A 17,192-nucleotide genomic window follows, 5' to 3' on the forward strand; every position below is an offset into this window, starting at 1 on the left:
CAATTACTAGTGTCATCACCTACATCTTCAAAAGCAATCGACTCATCATCATTCACTTCATTATCTATAGACCCAACATTCAACTTCTCTACTTCCAACTCTTCCAACTCAAAAAACTCGGCAAACTCAGGATCATCAGTTAGCCTTTCGTGTACCTCAACATCATCTTCTTCAGAGTTATTCTCTTCCTCTAATGATTCCCCATGAAAAATCCAACGTGTATAGGATCGACTAAATCTCCACTTTTCTAGGTGTATTTTAACGTCCGGAAAAGCCATATAGCTAATATTACCACATCTTTCACAAGGACATGCAATACTAGAAGAACCTTTCAAATTGTTCGAAACGAATTCATAAAATTCAGCTAAACCATCCTTATAGGTGCGGTCACTCATACTTGCATCAATCATCCAAGTTCGAGTCATTATTCTACATTCGTAATAATAGGCAACTAATTCAGAAAATACAATAATAGGCAAACAAATAAACGAAATTCAGGAAAGCAATTAAGCTAAATTATCAACAAATTAGATAATAACCCAAAAAATCCTATATCTATAAGCGTTGCTAAGAAACATATATATACCTGATTGATAAACACGATGAGGGAGAGAAGACGGTGACAACAGTGACGGAGATGAAGACAAAGAGACGATCAGGGAGGAATGGAGGATGATATAGTAGCAGTATTAGCTTGTGTTTGTGTTTTGTAGCGTATAGCAGAATAAAGCAATCTGTTGTTCTTAAGATTTTCATAACATTAATAACAACGGTTATTGAGTCTACAACCGTTGTTAAAAAGTATTAACAACGGGTTCTAAACAAACCGTTGTGATTACTTTTCACTAATTTTGCGCCAAATTATTAATAACGGTTAAAATTTAACCGTTGTTATTAGTTTTTATATTAACAACGGTTTTTCAAGTATGACCCGTTGTTAAAACCAATAACAACGGTTAACAACAAAGAACCGTTGTAATTAAGCTTGGTAAAATTCGCGGAATCAATTCTACAACGTGTTTTGATGATTTTCGTGAATAAGCGTTGTTAAAGGGCCAATGTGGTTGCCTGTATTTGTAGTAGTGTTAAGCGGGTCCTTTACTCCTTTGAATTTAGGTACATCAGTCAGGGTAAAATTGTCAGGTAGTTGATCCCCAACAGGTTCAAACCTTCGGTTGTTCTCAAGATGGATATTGTTACCCCGGGCTAGGAGTTGTTCTTCCAAGAGCTTTAGCCTCTTCTCAGTTTAAGTCAGAGGTGGAGTGTTATGTTCTCCAGCTTCTTTGTTTTCCAGGGTGTCTATACGGGTCTCGACATGATCCAGGGTGACCTTAAGAGCGGTGAGCAGGATGGCTAGCTGAGCAGTCATGACATCTATGTTGTTATCATTGTTGTTGCTGTTGACAGAAGAAGTTGAAGACGGGGCCATGGCTCTGAGGCAGAAAAACGGCTCACATTACAACTCAATCCGATACGGTTCGAAGACTGAACGCAGACAACACAAAGGACAAGACAAAGATCAGACTCAACAAGACGAGGATGACCGTGTGTGGTACCTCGGTGCCGACTCGATTTATGACGTGACGGTGTTGACCGAACCTTGGACATGAGTCCAATGTAACGGCGTGACGCCATTGGACGAGTCTCGTGGTGAGACGACCCATAAGTAAAGACTCATAAGTATGTTTGCTTCGACTCGATAGACACGAGGCGGAATTGGAATGGTGGACTGAAGTTTTCGAAAATAGGAATTTTCAAAAAACTTCATTTGTCGCTTTGCGGACGGATTCCGAAGATAGAGATCTCCGCAAGTCGGTCAGTTGAAAGGGATTGTCTGAAGTTTATTTGCAAAAGACGGTTTGAGTTTGAATCGGCTCGAAAAACAAGGTATTGCCTCCCAAGACGATTTTTGAAATTCAAAATTGTATGTTTTGAAAATCGAGTTTGAAATGTTTGAAGAGGTCTCGGGGACGGTGCATGGTCCTCGGGATCTCGAAAGTGTTTCGAGAAAAGGGTGTGTGCTTTTCTTGGGTTTTGAAAGAGCCATTGTCGGCGCGAAACGGGTTAAAGTCCGTGTCTAGACGCGGCGATTATAACAGGCATAAAAAGGTGATTTGAAATGGTTGTAAAAAACCGAGTTTGAAAATCGTCATTACGACGGCCTAGAAAGGCATGTTGAAATGGTTATAAAAAACCGGGTTTGAAAATCGTCATTACGATGGCCTAGAAAGGCGTGTTAAAATGGTTATAAAAACCGGGTTTTGAAAATCGTCATTACGACGGCCTAGAAAGGCGTCCAACGGTCGGCAAAAGACCGAGGTTTGAAATGGCCATTATAATGGCGCAAAAAGGTGTTTTTGAAAATTTGAAAATGACGCGGAAGGACTTATGATCAAGTAGCACATAAGCACTCACAGTTTCATTATATTATGCATAATGTTGACACGGGTTTTGGCTTAAAAGGGTGGGTTACACACCAAGCAATCAAACCCCGATTTGCGAGAGGGATACCAATCCAAACAAAATGTGTAAGGAGGGTGCCCTAGCCTCGTGCTCGAAAGTAATAAAAGCTCTTTGACGAAACAGAATTGTGTGACGTCAATGGCATGCTTGACTCAATCGGGATTCGAAATGCGGGGATGAGAAAACTCACACCGACGAGACGAGCCAATTGGTCGAAAAGGGTTAGGTTGTTGGCCCGGATAAGGAACCTGACCGTGACCATAATATCAATTAATACATTCCAACCAAGACCTCGTTCGAGTCTCACCATCTAGGGATTACAAAGACGTAAGTGTCCTATTTATCCCCAGCGAGTCGCCAATCTGTGGACACGGGCCCACCTGCGGGTCCGGTTCAATTTGCGGACGCGTAGCGGTCTTTTGAAAGCCACGCTTGGCGGCGTAAAAATGCTTTCGACCGGATCGTTTTTTAGATCGGTCGGTTTCGTCTCGGTAAGGGTCTCGAAACGATTAGAGATGTTCGGAGTCACTACCAAGCATTTGTGGGATGCTTGGAACCCGTTCGAAATCCACTTTATACCTCGGTCAAATCGAAGCACAAAGCAGCGTTTGACATAGGTACTAAAGATAAGGAAATCGTCCCTCTTTAGCATCATATCTCTAGAATGACTCTCGTACGCCCTGGATAAGGTCGTCCACTATCCAAAGTTTCTGAGTAAGAGGTGAAGGTACGTATTGGGAAGCCCTTTAATCAGACACCCAATCCCGCCCGCGGTAGCGGCCTCTACTGATCGATCTTGGTTTGTGGAATGCAAAAGTTGATAAAACGGTTTAAATGCATGAATGCGCATCCAATAATTTAAACCTAACATGTGAGAGCTTTCTAAGTCGGTTGATTTAATCCAAATATCAAGTATAAGATGTCGAGTTGGATTAATGATTGATTTGCATGCAAGACGGAAATTAAACATCCATTTACCGTATTAGGTTTATGGTGCATAACGTGATCCATTTGTCTTAGTAAAGCATTTTGCAAATATGATTTTCAATGAGCAAATAGTCATCTGATCCGTCCTATATCCGGGCTAACCGGAGTCGGGATCGTCCTAGACTAATGTTGGAAAGGGAACAGGCCCTGTGCCAGGCGGCCATATGAGGCGCGAGCCTGTTGGCAGTGCAAGGGGGTCTCCCTTGGTTTTGGAAATAGGAAAGAAGGGGCCTGTTTAGACGCGGGTCAACCAACGGTTGTATGCCGTGTTCTGACCTTTTGAAAAACGTTTATAAAACGTATTGAAAAATGGGTATTTGACCCGATTTGGTTTGAAAGGGTCGTTTAGACCGCATTTGTTGATTTGAGGAACGAGACTCGAATAATCATCATTATTTTGACGATACTCGTTGTCGGGTTCGATTTGACAAGCTTGACATGAATAGTTTTGAAAATAATTATGAACTAATTGTTTTAAGTTCATTTGAATGTAATTAGTCGATACTCATCATCGTACCCGGGTTAAAATCCGGCATGGTATGTAGAACCAAGAATGACTTTGTGTTGGTGACTAATATGCTTGTTTTGAAAATGTAAAGAAATGGTGAAAGGCTTTAGAATACCTCCCAAAATTTAAGAAAATGAAATAAAAGGCTTTAAAATACCTTTTAAATGTTATTAACCAAATATTATCACCGAAACACGTATTTAACCGTCATGGTATGAGGAACCAAGGGTGAAAAATGTTTTATGGTGAAAACAAATGAAATAAAATAAAAAAGGGTTCGAAAATATTTGAAATGGTAAAACCGATTACAAATATGAAAATGAATTAAAGGGGAAAGACAAGAACAAACACGGTTGAGTTCTGACCTGGGCACCCCCATTGAGGCGCGAGCCTATTTGCACAATAAGGGGCTTTTGTCTCAGGCCAAAACTCTGTTTTGGCTCGTTTATCCCATGTTTTGGATCATGTTATGCATGTTTTAGCATGTTATAGTCATGAAACAAATAAAGACATGATAAAAGAAGGATTTTTACACCCTCATACTTACATGTTTGGTTATGGCGAGAAACCGACGTAAGTGTAACAACTCGTTTGGTCGGAAAAGACTCGGTTTAAAACCGTTTTGGTAAGTAAAAAGAGTGTTTTATTAAGATTAGTGACGGTGTAGTGGTCGAAGTGGTCGGTCAAGTGATTTAATGCACGATGACAATACCAAACAATGTGTAAGGCTTGTATTTACGATCGGTAGGTCGTAAATACGCGTCGGATTGTGACTTAAGAAGTCGAGTCGAGAATTTTAAGGGAGAAAAGAGGGGGCAGACACTCGCGTGAATTCTAAAATGGGGGCATTTGAGGGGTATTTATAGGAAAATGAGTGGTTGTGTGAGTTTTGAGCGACGTGGCCACCTGGGCTGCTCAAAGAGGCGTGAGCCACGTCGCGGGTCTTCGAGTTGTCCTGTCACTTTCACACAAGCGCAATCATGATTTGTTCTATCCTAGGATTTGTAGTCACATGTTTGGTACTTGATCATTCATGAATCCGGGAAATCTTAGTATAGAAGGTTTGAAATGGTTTGTTTTTTTGTGGTTGACTCGGTTTGACTCGTTGTTGGAGTCGGGATTTGAATGTTTGAGTCGGTTTTTGGTCCGGTGTCGGTTTTGACTCTAGTTAGTGTCATTGAGACCCCGTCGCCGTGCATTAAACACTCCAGGTACTTTTAAAAAGTTTTGAAATGTTTTTTTTTCGAAATCGTTTTAAGTTTTCCGACGTAAAGTTGTACACAAACTGTCGATCAAACGCCGCGATTCCAAAACATGTTATAGTCCGATAATCAAACGCCGCGATTCCAAAACACGTCATTTGACCAACTCCGAGTGCCTTATCGTTTAGCATGGTTTTCTAGTGAAGAATGAGGTGCTAAGAGACCAAGAGAAGCATCAAAGGAAGGGTGAAGAACAAGCATTGAAGAAACATCATGAGAAAGCCTTCCAAGGATCAAGCAAGCAACGATTGAAAAACGCGCTCCAGGACACTTCTCGCACGGTGCGAGTTTCCAGACACCAGAACTCGCACGGTGCGAGTTTTCTGGGTTTGTGCCGTTTTGTATTACGGGCTTTTCCTACGTTAAGCCCATGGTTATTAGGTTATGTTAGACTATATATAGGATGTTTTCCTCTAGGTTAAGACATCTTATGCTCATTTTAATTAATCAAGTTGTAATTTTGGGAATTATTCATCTTTTTGATTGGGTTAGATCTACTATGGAGAACTAATCTCCTATTCTTAATCCGGCTCAAAGGTGTAATCTTTGGTTGTAAGACTACTTAATCTTTCCTTAATTTCATTATCATTGTTAATCTTTTGTGTTTATTGTTTGAATTTTGGAATCCTTGTTTACATTGAGTAATTAAGTGTGATTTCCTTGTTGCTTAATTAATCAAGTTCCTTAATTTATTGTTGTTGGGATTATTAAGTGTAATTTCCTTGTAATCTCATCTTTGCAACACCTTGTTATTTTGCTAATGAATGTGATTTCTTCTTGGCTTAATTAGCAAGTAAAGGATTAACTTGTAATTAGGCATTAACCGTGATTTCATTGTGTCTAATTACCCCTATTGAATCTCTAGTGCTCATATCTTCTTGTTAATTTGACCAATGTATGTGATTTCTACTTGGTAGAATTGATAAGTTGGATTATTTGATTAAGTGTGATTTCCTTGTCATTTGGCCATTATTAAGGAGATTTAGAAGATTTATCTTCACAATAGGGTGATAATATATAATTAAAGGATTGATTTTGTGGTTTTAATAACTAAAGTGTCTCACTTTATTGAGTCGGATTAAGTCTCTCTCAAATTCGATAAATTTCCATCTCAAAAACTTGCTTGTTTGATTACTTGTTGCTTACTCTTGTTTGAATTTTGCCTTGTCTTTGTTACTTTTGAAAACCAAACCAAACCCACCCCCCCTTTTTACATACTTGTTTGTTCTAAAGTCCTCTAAAGAGTAAAAAATTTGAGCCCGAAAAGGCCCAAAAGCCTATATAAAGCCCGCATGGGCCGGACTTGAGCTAATGAAAAATGGCTCGAACTTGTGCCCCGACCTGGCCCGCATATTTGGGCTAAATTTGGCCCGCATATTTGGTCTAAAGTAGAGGTAATGATTTGTAACTTATGAATATCCAATTGTGGATTATTTATATTGTCACGAGATTGCACATTTAGTCACACTCATTTATATGTTTCTGTATCTAATGATAGCGATTGATATTACGACCCGTGAAATTTTTGCACAGGTTTAAAACTAGTATAGTATTTTGAAGCTTACTTTTTATTGTTCAAATCAAAATCTCATTGTATACATTCTATTTTGATCGATCAACTCACGTTAATTTTATGGAGCTCTCAACTCGAATGGATAGCTCCTCCATCTCTCTAAAATTTTAGAGAGAGGAAAAGTCATCTAAATGTCTCAATTTTTCCAGAAAAAAGATGAGTCTACTCCATTTTCTCTTTCTTCTCCAACAATATCTTCCTCTTTTATCTTGAAAAATTTATCCAGTCAATTTTCTTTCTTTATTCTTTACCTTCTTTAAGAGTTGATTGTTTGTACTCTTCATTTTAGCACCGGAGAGTTATTTTCAGTCATATATCTTTAGTTCGAAGGTTTAAAATAGAAAAGAATTTAAACATAAACAATTTATGAGGTTATATCTCATGATTTGATTTTAGCAAAACTCTAGTAGAAATTGTATTGACAGTATTTGGTTCTTTTTTTGCCTATTTTCTCCATTTTCAATGTTTGTTTGAACTTTCAAATAGAGATCTGGTTTTTTTTAACCTCCTTTATTGTTGGCTATGAATTGGTTGTGAGTTTTTTTAGTTGCGGTTTATTGAGTATGGAGTTTGGTTTCTGATGAGCTCCTATTTCTACATTTGTTTGGCATCATTTGGAGCTCATTTGATAACATTTGGTAACGTTTTTTGACAATTTTAACGTCATTTGACCAACTCCGAGTGCCTTATCGTTTAGCATGGTTTTCTAGTGAAGAATGAGGTGCTAAGAGACCAAGAGAAGCATCAAAGGAAGGGTGAAGAACAAGCATTGAAGAAACATCATGAGAAAGCCTTCCAAAGATCAAGCAAGCAACGATTGAAAAACGCGCTCCAGGACACTTCTCGCACGGTGCGAGTTTCCAGACACCAGAACTCGCACGGTGCGAGTTTTCTGGGTTTGTGCCGTTTTGTATTACGGGCTTTTCCTACGTTAAGCCCATGGTTATTAGGTTATGTTAGACTATATATAGGATGTTTTCCTCTAGGTTAAGACATCTTATGCTCATTTTAATTAATCAAGTTGTAATTTTGGGAATTATTCATCTTTTTGATTGGGTTAAATCTACTATGGAGAACTAATCTCCTATTCTTAATCCGGCTCAAAGGTGTAATCTTTGGTTGTAAGACTACTTAATATTTCCTTAATTTCATTATCATTGTTAATCCTTTGTGTTTATTGCTTGAATTTTGGAATCCTTGTTTACATTGAGTAATTAAGTGTGATTTCCTTGTTGCTTAATTAATCAAGTTCCTTAATTTATTGTTGTTGGGATTATTAAGTGTGATTTCCTTGTAATCTCATCTTTGCAACACCTTGTTATTTTGCTAATGAATGTGATTTCTTCTTGGCTTAATTAGCAAGTAATGGATTAACTTGTAAGTAGGCATTAATCGTGATTTCATTGTGTCTAATTACCCCTATTGAATCTCTAGTGCTCATATCTTCTTGTTAATTTGACCTATGTGATTTCTACTTGGTAGAATTGATAAGTTGGGTTATTTGATTAAGTGTGATTTCCTTGTCATTTGGCCATTATTAAGGAGATTTAGAAGATTTATCTTCACAATAGGGTGATAATATATAATTAAAGGATTGATTTTGTGGTTTTATTAACTAAAGTGTCTCACTTTATTGAGTCGGATTAAGTCTCTCTCAAATTCGATAAATTTCCATCTCAAAAACTTGCTTGTTTGATTACTTGTTGCTTACTCTTGTTTGAATTTTGCCTTGTCTTTGTTACTTTTGAAAACCAAACCAAACCCAACCCCCCTTTTTACATACTTGTTTGTTGTTTAATTTGTCACAATTGTTCTACTTGCTCTATTGAATACACCATTGCAAAACCCTCATTCTCTTGGGTTCGATCCCATTGCTTACTACTTTACTAGTTTAGAATTAGTATTAATTAGTACGTATTGTGGTATATAAATTGTTAATTTGGCCGTCTTAAATAGCGACGTTTTAGGCGTGTCAGTTTCCTTTATCCGGCTCCGTTTTGCTTATCTTTAGCTTTTTTTCTCTCCTTGATTCGGTTTTTCTTCTTTGGAATTTCAAAGTTCCGCCGAACTTTCTTTGGGAGTCGTTTTTTTTGTGCCCTTTGTGTCCCTTGATTTTTATGTTCTTCGGTTAATGTGTAAAGTTTTTGACTTTCGATTACCGCTTTCATGCGCGAGGATGTTATGCGTTGATTTCGATTGACCTAGTTTCCTTTCCTAAAAAAAAAAAAAAAATAAAAACTAAAACTCACGTTAATTTTATCAGCTCGGTTAAGATTTGAAGTCTGAATCCGCCAGTGGCTGCGTGAGGATACTTTCGGAGTTGCACTCCCTTGTTTGATTACTTTGTAACCGAGGCTTAGCCTCTCTTTTGTTATCAAAAAAGTAATCAATTGGCGACAGAGCAACTTCCTTTCTAATGTCTGAGAATGATACTACATCTCAAGATTACGGTAACTTATAAGGAACCAACCACGGTCTGCAATGTGCATAAAACCTGTTTTTTTTGAAAAATTAGTCTTCTCACCGTAAAAATGTGGCTGCTGGGATTCGAGCCCAGGTCTCCACGGCCACAACGTGGAATTCTAACCACTAAACTACAGCCACTTTGATGTTCAATTATCACCCAGGTTTAATTAATATCATATATCAATAAATTATTAATCCGACGAAGCAGCAACAAGTATCGGATTTGAAACACGTCTTGAAGCAATCTTCCGTGTTAATCGTTTCACACTTACTCCACATTTTAACTTTTACCCAAATTTTGCTGTAAATTTGTGTTGTTAAACCTGTGTTATTGTTTATCAGCATGCTATTGTCCCTGACTATCTGATCTGATTGAACTATACAGCACATTCGATTTCAATTTCAATTCCAAATGCCTACTTTGCAAGCCAAAACATTTGCGTACAAAACTAACTTGGCTGATTAACTAACAGCTTAATTCAAATTCAAATTGAACATTTAGCTCTTAGGGTTCGCTTGAGATGGGATAATGGTCATGTTACACGTAATGCTCGCAACTGGCAACAAGAAGAAACGGGGAAAAAACCTTATGTTGCCAAATAGAGAGTAATAGTGAGCTCGTTGAGTTACGTTTTTCTCATCTTTCACTACCATCGCATATCAACCCGATAGAACCAGAGAAGAAGATTTGATAGTGGTTTTTAAGACTACTCCGTACATGAGAAATAAATAAAATGAGAATTTTCATTTCACCAATAAAGAAATTTAATAAATTAGAATAGAATGATAGATACATGATCAAAATTAAGAAATAGGTTGCGAAGAGCATGAGCTTAATACAACAACTAGTAAAGCCTCGAGTTAAGTATGAATTCTTTTATGGTAACGAGCAGTAAGAACCTTAACGTCGTCAAGAACAGGGCCGCACAAAGACCCTTGAGTCGTCATGGTGTAGTATGAGCTAAGGAACCTAATCCTGGTACGGTCCTTGTCGGCTGTAAAGAAGAGTTGCCCTTTTGTAAGGCCGCCTTTACCATAAGACTTGTAGGGGACTTTGGTAGTTTTCTTCCCTGCAAAGGCCTCGATTGCCAAATCTCCCACACAATAATTCTTTGCGTCCCCAATTAAGAACGTGAGGACATAGGTTTCCCCTGGGTTAGTCCTTATAGTTTGGGCAATGGAGCTCTCTTGGCCTCCAATCAGCTCAACGGCTCTTTGGCCTTGGGGTACATAGAAATGGAGGGAGTCGATGTACTTGACCGCTTTTTGGGACTCAATCATCCAGCCTGGTAAAGGAGAGTGATCATCCTCGACATTGGGAGGGATTAGGACACCGGTTGGTGAGGTGTGGAATACATAAGGGCCTTCTCCAAAGTCACCATTCTTAACCAAGTTGCCTGTAGTATGTGAACAAACATGGTTTTAGAAACCAATCAATTTTGTATTAATTAGTTATTGTCATTTAAAAGACGATTTCAAAGTAGAAAAGTAGTAAGTACCTCCAGTAGGCCTAACAGGGTCCAAGATAGTAAGCGCAACTGTATCAATAACGGGTCCACATGTAACATCTTCACCCGATTTGCCAACATTATGGAGTGTAATCTCAATGACATCAGCTTCAGCGAGGAAACCCCAAGCATAGTTGTCGTAACCAAGATTGTTATAGATGGTTTGGAGGGGTAAGACGCCGGAGTCATCACGCTCGTGGTTGGGTGAGATGGAAACTAAGAGGGTCTCCTCTTGTGAGCAGGTCCTAGCAAAGCTAAACGTAAGTGCATAGAACGCGCCCTTAGAAGCCTCAACCTTTTGCCTAATGGACGCATCATTTCCGAGCTTGACAGCATGCTTGCCTTCAGGAACGACTAGCACCATGTCACCTTGTTGTGCGCCCACGGTTATGTATTCTACATAGCCATTGGTTTCCCATTTAGGAATTGCATTTGCGCCTTCTACTTTGGTCCCGCTCAATCTTGTTGGGCTTGGGCTTATCTCAAAATCTCCATTTGGGAGCATTCCTAAACAAAAAACATTTGCATTACATTCCAAGAACACAAATGATGGTATACTTAAATCGGTTTTTCTCATGTATGTGTTTCATATCAGGAAATATAATCGTCATAATCTTTGCTCATAATATAACTTCCCTCTATAACTTCTTAACGTGTGCCTTTAGGACGTACAGTACATATTAAAAAATTCGTGCTTGGAATTATTATTATTATTATTATTATTATTATTATTATTATTATTAAGAATGAGTGAGTAAGAGAATGTCAATAATGTGATAGGAAGAATATTCTAAATTCAGAAGGCGAACATGACACAACATAATGGTGTTAAAGGAAATGTGTAGAGATCCAAGGAGCGCATGTGATCATGTGGGTAGTAAGTGCACTGATCTCATATCTCTGACAAAAAACATGGCTATCGTTAAATGTAATGCACATCATACCATGTTGTATTAGTGGTGGTGCGGGAGGGGCCGTCGGGATTTTCAAAGTTTTTAGTTAAAATTTTCCAAAATTTTCCGAGTTTTTCTTAAAACATCATCTTTTCTCCCCCGTTAAATTTTTCATCCCCACTAGGATGAATTCATGGCTCGGCCATTACATCCATGTAGTATGTCGTACGCCCTCCAATTATTGTATGTTTAAGGAATCAACAAGAAATGCACTCGACATTTAATTTTCGAAAGAATTCCATTTCCATTTTTATGGTTTTGACACCACCTTAGCATTTCAAAACCACGTCTTAAATTTATTACATTGTCCTACATCAACCATCTCATACACATACGAGTTTGTATAGAACTATTAATGTCAAGTTATTAGCTCGGTGTGAAAGGTGATGGTTGAGGGCTAACTATTATAATAGTTTTTCTAAGAGTATTTTTTTTCAACACTAATGATGGTTGAGGGCCAACTATTATAATTATTATTTCTATTACGCTCCCTTACTTAATTGTCCATTGGGCTTGAAGAGTGGCTAGTTGTGCATCGGCTCCCCCGTAGTTTTTTGAGGAGTTTTGAGGTTGTCAGGATTCGAACCCGTGGCCATTGGTCACGATGACTCTGATACCATGATAGATGAACCATCTCAACCAAAACCTTAAGGTGATGGTTGAGGCCTCCATTATAATTATTTCTATTAGGAATATTTTTAAGTATCTTTGGACTTTGCTATGTTTGGGAATATTAAATTGGAATTGAATTCTTTAATTGAGACATTTTAAGTGTTGAGAACCTCTAGAATTTGGAATAGGAATTGACCCAATTTCTTATCAATTCCAAGCTAGTTAAAATTTGGAGGTTCTCAAATACCTATCATATAGTAGTCATTTCAATTCCATCACTTCTTACGTTTTATTTTGTGACGCAAATTTCATCATGATATTTTTATTTATGATATTTTTTCCGATTGCAAATATTTTCCGAGACAATATTTACTTTTTTCAAATACTCCGTATAAAACATCCAATACCTCAACCCATATTCCTCTCGCCCAAGTTCAATTACAATTCCAATTTCATGGGTTTCTCAAACACAATTTTATAATTGAATTTGGAATTGAATACAAATATTTGGATTTCTACAATTAAAATTATGAAAATTAAATCAATTTCGTGTTTTCAACACTGCCTAAAAATAATTAAATGGTCGAGATGACAAGCTATAAGGAGGATTATATAGTACTCTCCATACATGTATTATGATTTATGCAACAGATAAACTTGAATTAAAATACTAATTAGTCAATGTTGTCACATGATTTAACCACATGATCTCTGCCTACGTTGCACCTTAAATTACTTAAGTACGGAGTATTAATTAGCACTGTCTCATTTTTTGTATCGCTTTACTTATCTTTTCACACATTAGTTGTTGTAAATAAAATCTTTTACAATAAATATGTATGCTAATGTGTGGATGTGTCAAAATGTGTATGAAATGAGACATGTTATGAGAGTATTAATCAAATCTTCTACTACTAATTTATGAACTTTTTGTTTGGACACTTATCGAAGCCGGAATAGGGGGCACACTGCCTACAAACTCACGCGTACTCTAAGGGTGTGTTTGGATAACAAAAGTGGAGGGAAAGGGAAGGGAGGGGGAATGAGGGGAGGGGAAGGGAGAGAAGGGAAGGGGAGGGAGAATGAAGTGTGTGGAGAGATTTTGATTTGCCTTAGGCCTTGTTTGGATAGGAAAAAAGGAGGGAAAGGAAGGGGAGGGGAAGGAGGGAAGAGAAAAGAAGGGGAGGGGAGGGAAGGAAGAATGGAGGAGATGATTTTCCCTCCAAATCTTGCCTATGTTGGTGGGGAAATAATTTGTCTTGTAGGAGGGAAATAGAGGGATCTATTTTCCCTCCCCTCCAAATCCCTCTACCTTTATTTTGCTAACCAAACAATAGATTTCTCATCCTTTCAATTCCCTCCCCTCCCTTTCCCTCCAAATCACTCCATCCAAACACACCCTTAGAGTAGGGAAATTAGATTCCTCCAAATCTCCCCCCCCCCCCCCCCTCCATTTTCCTCCCCCCTCATTTGCTATCAAAACAAGAGGTTTAAAATCCCCAACTCTCCCTACTTTTCTTTTCCCTCCAAATCTCTCAAGCCAAACATACCCTAAGAGAACTGTTAAACATAAATTTAGAGGATCTTGATTGCAGTGATAATTACAGATGAGTACTTACGTGGAGTAGTCATTAGATCTGATAAGGAGATTCCTTGAAATTAACAAGAAGATAAATTTCAATCTTTTGCCTTCTCATGCCTTCCTTATTCTCTAATTCTCTTCTTGTGTGTTTCTCTTAATGAATATGAATTAGGTTAAAACCACAAAAGTGTGTTTTTTTATTATATAGGTGGCAGGAGGGGCATAATTAGATAAGTGGACCTAATATGTTAATGGCCTGTAAACATTAACCGTAATCCACTTAGTCTATTACTCCGACTAAAAACCCAAAACATCATATTTAGCTATTATCTATTAGAGTGACTGACGTCAGTAATTAGGTCTATATAATAGGAAATTAATATGATAATTCTTACAAGAACTTCTATCTATGTTTGTTGTATGTCTTAGAAAACTGTTAAGACTATGATAAATATGGTATTACCAGTAAATTCGAATTTATACGGAGTATTTCATATGCTTACTCTAATTGAAAGTAAAAAGATGGTCACAAGGATAAATATGTTACTCATAACTTTACGAGCTAAACAAATAATTTATTCTAAGTCCACGTCTTCCATATATTATTGTACGTATTCTAATTTTAGTGAAAAGATAACAGTATTGACGATTGAGAGAAGAATACACCACTTATTAGTAATTGCAAGTAATTAAATGACCCTTTTAAATTGTCACTCCATAATGCCCACATGTATACTTGAGAGCTAGTGACAAATTATATACGGATTACGAAAAAAAAAAGAAAAAAAAAAAGAACAATGACATGTTCAAAAATGTAATAAACATGCAGATATCAACTTGTTTAGTTGATAAAGTCACGAAAGTAGTATTCACAACCTGGGTTAGAAGTCTGTCAGCATCAAAATCGTCATCGTGACACTCGTTACATCAAACAAAATAAATGCGCAATAAAGGTATGAAAAGAAATTAGTACCTCCAAATGAAACACAAAAGGTAGACGCTAAATATAGCACAAAAATCACGGTGGCCTTCATTTTGTATGGAGAATTAGATAAAATGAAAAGAGATTTATAGTAATAGCTGTAGTACTAAGTACTAGTATAGTAGAGATAGAGATCGAATGTGAACTATATTCAGAGAATTAAGTTATCTTTTCAGAAAATGACATGGGTCTATATATGTGTTTTCAAGTATGAAAAAAGGCTTAATTTTGTCATAATTTACACGATATGCCATTGCTTGTTTGACTAGTGAAACTTAATCACCTCCCAGCTTCCTATTAATTAAATATCATTAGTACATGGATTATTGTTGCTGATTTTTGTTATTAAATATTACGGTTTTTTTAAAATGTACATGTTAAGATAATTTAAATAGAAAGTTTTATGACAAATATCATTGAAAATTAAAATAATAAAGCACTTTTTTAGATTTCAATGTCATATCTATTGTCAAACTTTCCATTTAAGTTATCTTAACATTAGCCCTTAGAAAACATTTTAGAAAAACCGTTAATATTAAACAAACTGATACTTGCCGGATTGGTGCTGGACTAATGCTAGGCAACCAAATTAGGTTTATTAGATGGAAATCCTGGTAATTGATGGCAACCAGAGTAGGTTTATTTGAAGAATTAACGTTACTCTATCTACACACATGATCAGATCAGCTACAGGCTGTATCTCTACTTGCTACAGGTTTTATTGGCTCATTACTTTCATACCAAATATACGTACAAACTAAGTGTCTAAGTGTCTGATAATCACTTGAAGATCTTGTGCCACACAATTAGCTAGGTTGTTGTTGTACTTAATTACGAGTACAATCTATACATACAGTTATTATCATGGAGTAAAAAAGATTAAAAGTTTACATGTTTACTCCATACTTTTGAAATTGCAACTATTCTCCTAACTAATGGTATAATAAATCAAGTGGTATTAGTTCAGTGGTAGCTGGGTTAAACCTTGAAGCTTGCAGAAATGCAGGAGTTGAGAGGTCTCAGGTTCGACTACCAGCTCGGGCGATGATCACTTGGCCACTGCAGCCCCCGAAGGGAGTGGCTTACATGGTCCATGTGGTGGTGCGGGAATGCATGGGCCCGGGGGGACTCAACCCCATCGTCATCAAAAAAAAAAAAAAAAAAAAATTGCAACTATTAGAATCGTGATCCGTATTGTAGGGTCGTAGGCCGTGTTTTTTTACATCGATCTATCAAATGGTGAGAAAAACATTTAACAAAGTTAAACATATTTTTTTTTTTTTTTTTTTGACAGCGGTAAAGAAAGAGTTTTACATTCTAGTGGTACGGTTCACTAAACCGTACCTATAAACTACAACATAAAACACTAGAGAACTAGTACGAACATAAGCTAAAACATGGTAAGAGTTGTATCGGTTAACATCGTGTTGATGGCGTATGACGTAAGTCTGATCGAACACGCTCTTCAAAAACAATATCCACCACCTTCTCAAAAGGATCGATGAGCAACGCTGGCCAAAGGAAAACACCCATGCTTGTTTGTCTTGATCGATGGAGCTTCGGAAAAATACCTGCAACAAGACCCAAAAAAGGGTCTCGGAGATTCATCTCCTTGGCTTTGAAAATCTTCCTCATAAAACCAACGAGCCTCGACAAACTCATTTTCACTCGTCTTAAACGATACAACTTCAGAGAAATACCTGCAACAAGACCTAAAAGAGCGTCTTGAGAGACCAAAAACTGGAAAAAAAGTCACCATGAGTCCATGACCACAAATGTTGCTAGATTAGTAGACTATTATCTTTCTCATTATTTGAACAATAAAAAGAAAAAGAAGAAAAAATACTAGACTATTACATACACGTGCATGAGGCACATGCAAGTCTAGATTTCTAATTAAATAGGAAAACTGACTGTCAAAATAATACGTTATTTTAACGGTTTTTTCCCATGGTACCCTCGAACTTTGGCAGATTACACATGGTACCCCTCCTTTTAACTTTCTACATATGCTACCCCTGTATTTACGTTTTTCTTTCCCATAATGCCCCTAGTCAAACTTCCGTCATCACTCCGTTAGTTTTTTGACTAATGACCCCTTTTTTTAGTATTTAATTCACTAATTATACAAATCACAAACACACTTCTTTCGTCTGCAAACTCAATTTAACAAAACACCATTGCCATATTCTTCGTCTAAAAACCCGACATCGGAACCGAGTCAACAAGCAACCAACTTTTCACCATCGTCACTACCATTCAACCACCAGCTGCTCCTTCGTTTCCGTCTCCATCC

General features: G+C 37.4%; 1 protein-coding gene and 1 non-coding gene across 3 annotated transcripts; both read right to left on the minus strand.

Moving 5' to 3' along the window:
* Nucleotides 1-9,325: 9,325 nt before the first annotated feature.
* Nucleotides 9,326-9,397, minus strand: TRNAH-GUG (transfer RNA histidin (anticodon GUG)). The gene has a single exon. It is a non-coding gene; the product is annotated as a tRNA-His (tRNA).
* A 614-nt stretch (nt 9,398-10,011) lies between these two features.
* On the minus strand, nt 10,012-15,062 carry LOC141602670 (BIIDXI-like protein At5g11420). Of its 2 annotated transcripts, XM_074422831.1 has the most exons (3): nt 14,888-15,062; nt 10,759-11,274; nt 10,012-10,656 (listed from the first exon to the last, which is right to left on the minus strand). In XM_074422831.1, exons 1-3 carry the CDS (start codon nt 14,946-14,948, stop codon nt 10,121-10,123), a joined length of 1,113 nt encoding a protein of 370 aa, XP_074278932.1. In that variant the 5' UTR covers nt 14,949-15,062; the 3' UTR covers nt 10,012-10,120. The 2 variants fall into 2 exon arrangements, with proteins under 2 accessions (XP_074278932.1, XP_074278931.1); XM_074422830.1 differs by lacking the exon at nt 14,888-15,062 and having other exon boundaries at nt 10,759-11,449.
* Between the last annotated feature and the right edge of the window lie 2,130 nt (nt 15,063-17,192).

Source organism: Silene latifolia, chromosome 9, assembly GCF_048544455.1.
Source record: "Silene latifolia isolate original U9 population chromosome 9, ASM4854445v1, whole genome shotgun sequence".
Taxonomy (NCBI): Eukaryota; Viridiplantae; Streptophyta; class Magnoliopsida; order Caryophyllales; family Caryophyllaceae; genus Silene; species Silene latifolia.

What these genes read in the sequence shown, in the direction of transcription:
- LOC141602670 (XM_074422830.1), bottom strand. Translation starts at nt 11,344, where the DNA reads ATGAGAAAAACCGATTTAAGTATACCATCATTTGTGTTCTTGGAATGT. An exon ending in CCCTGTTAGGCCTACTGGAG is followed by an intron (nt 10,657 to 10,758) that starts GTACTTACTACT and finishes CACATACTACAG; the next exon opens with GCAACTTGGTTAAGAATGGT.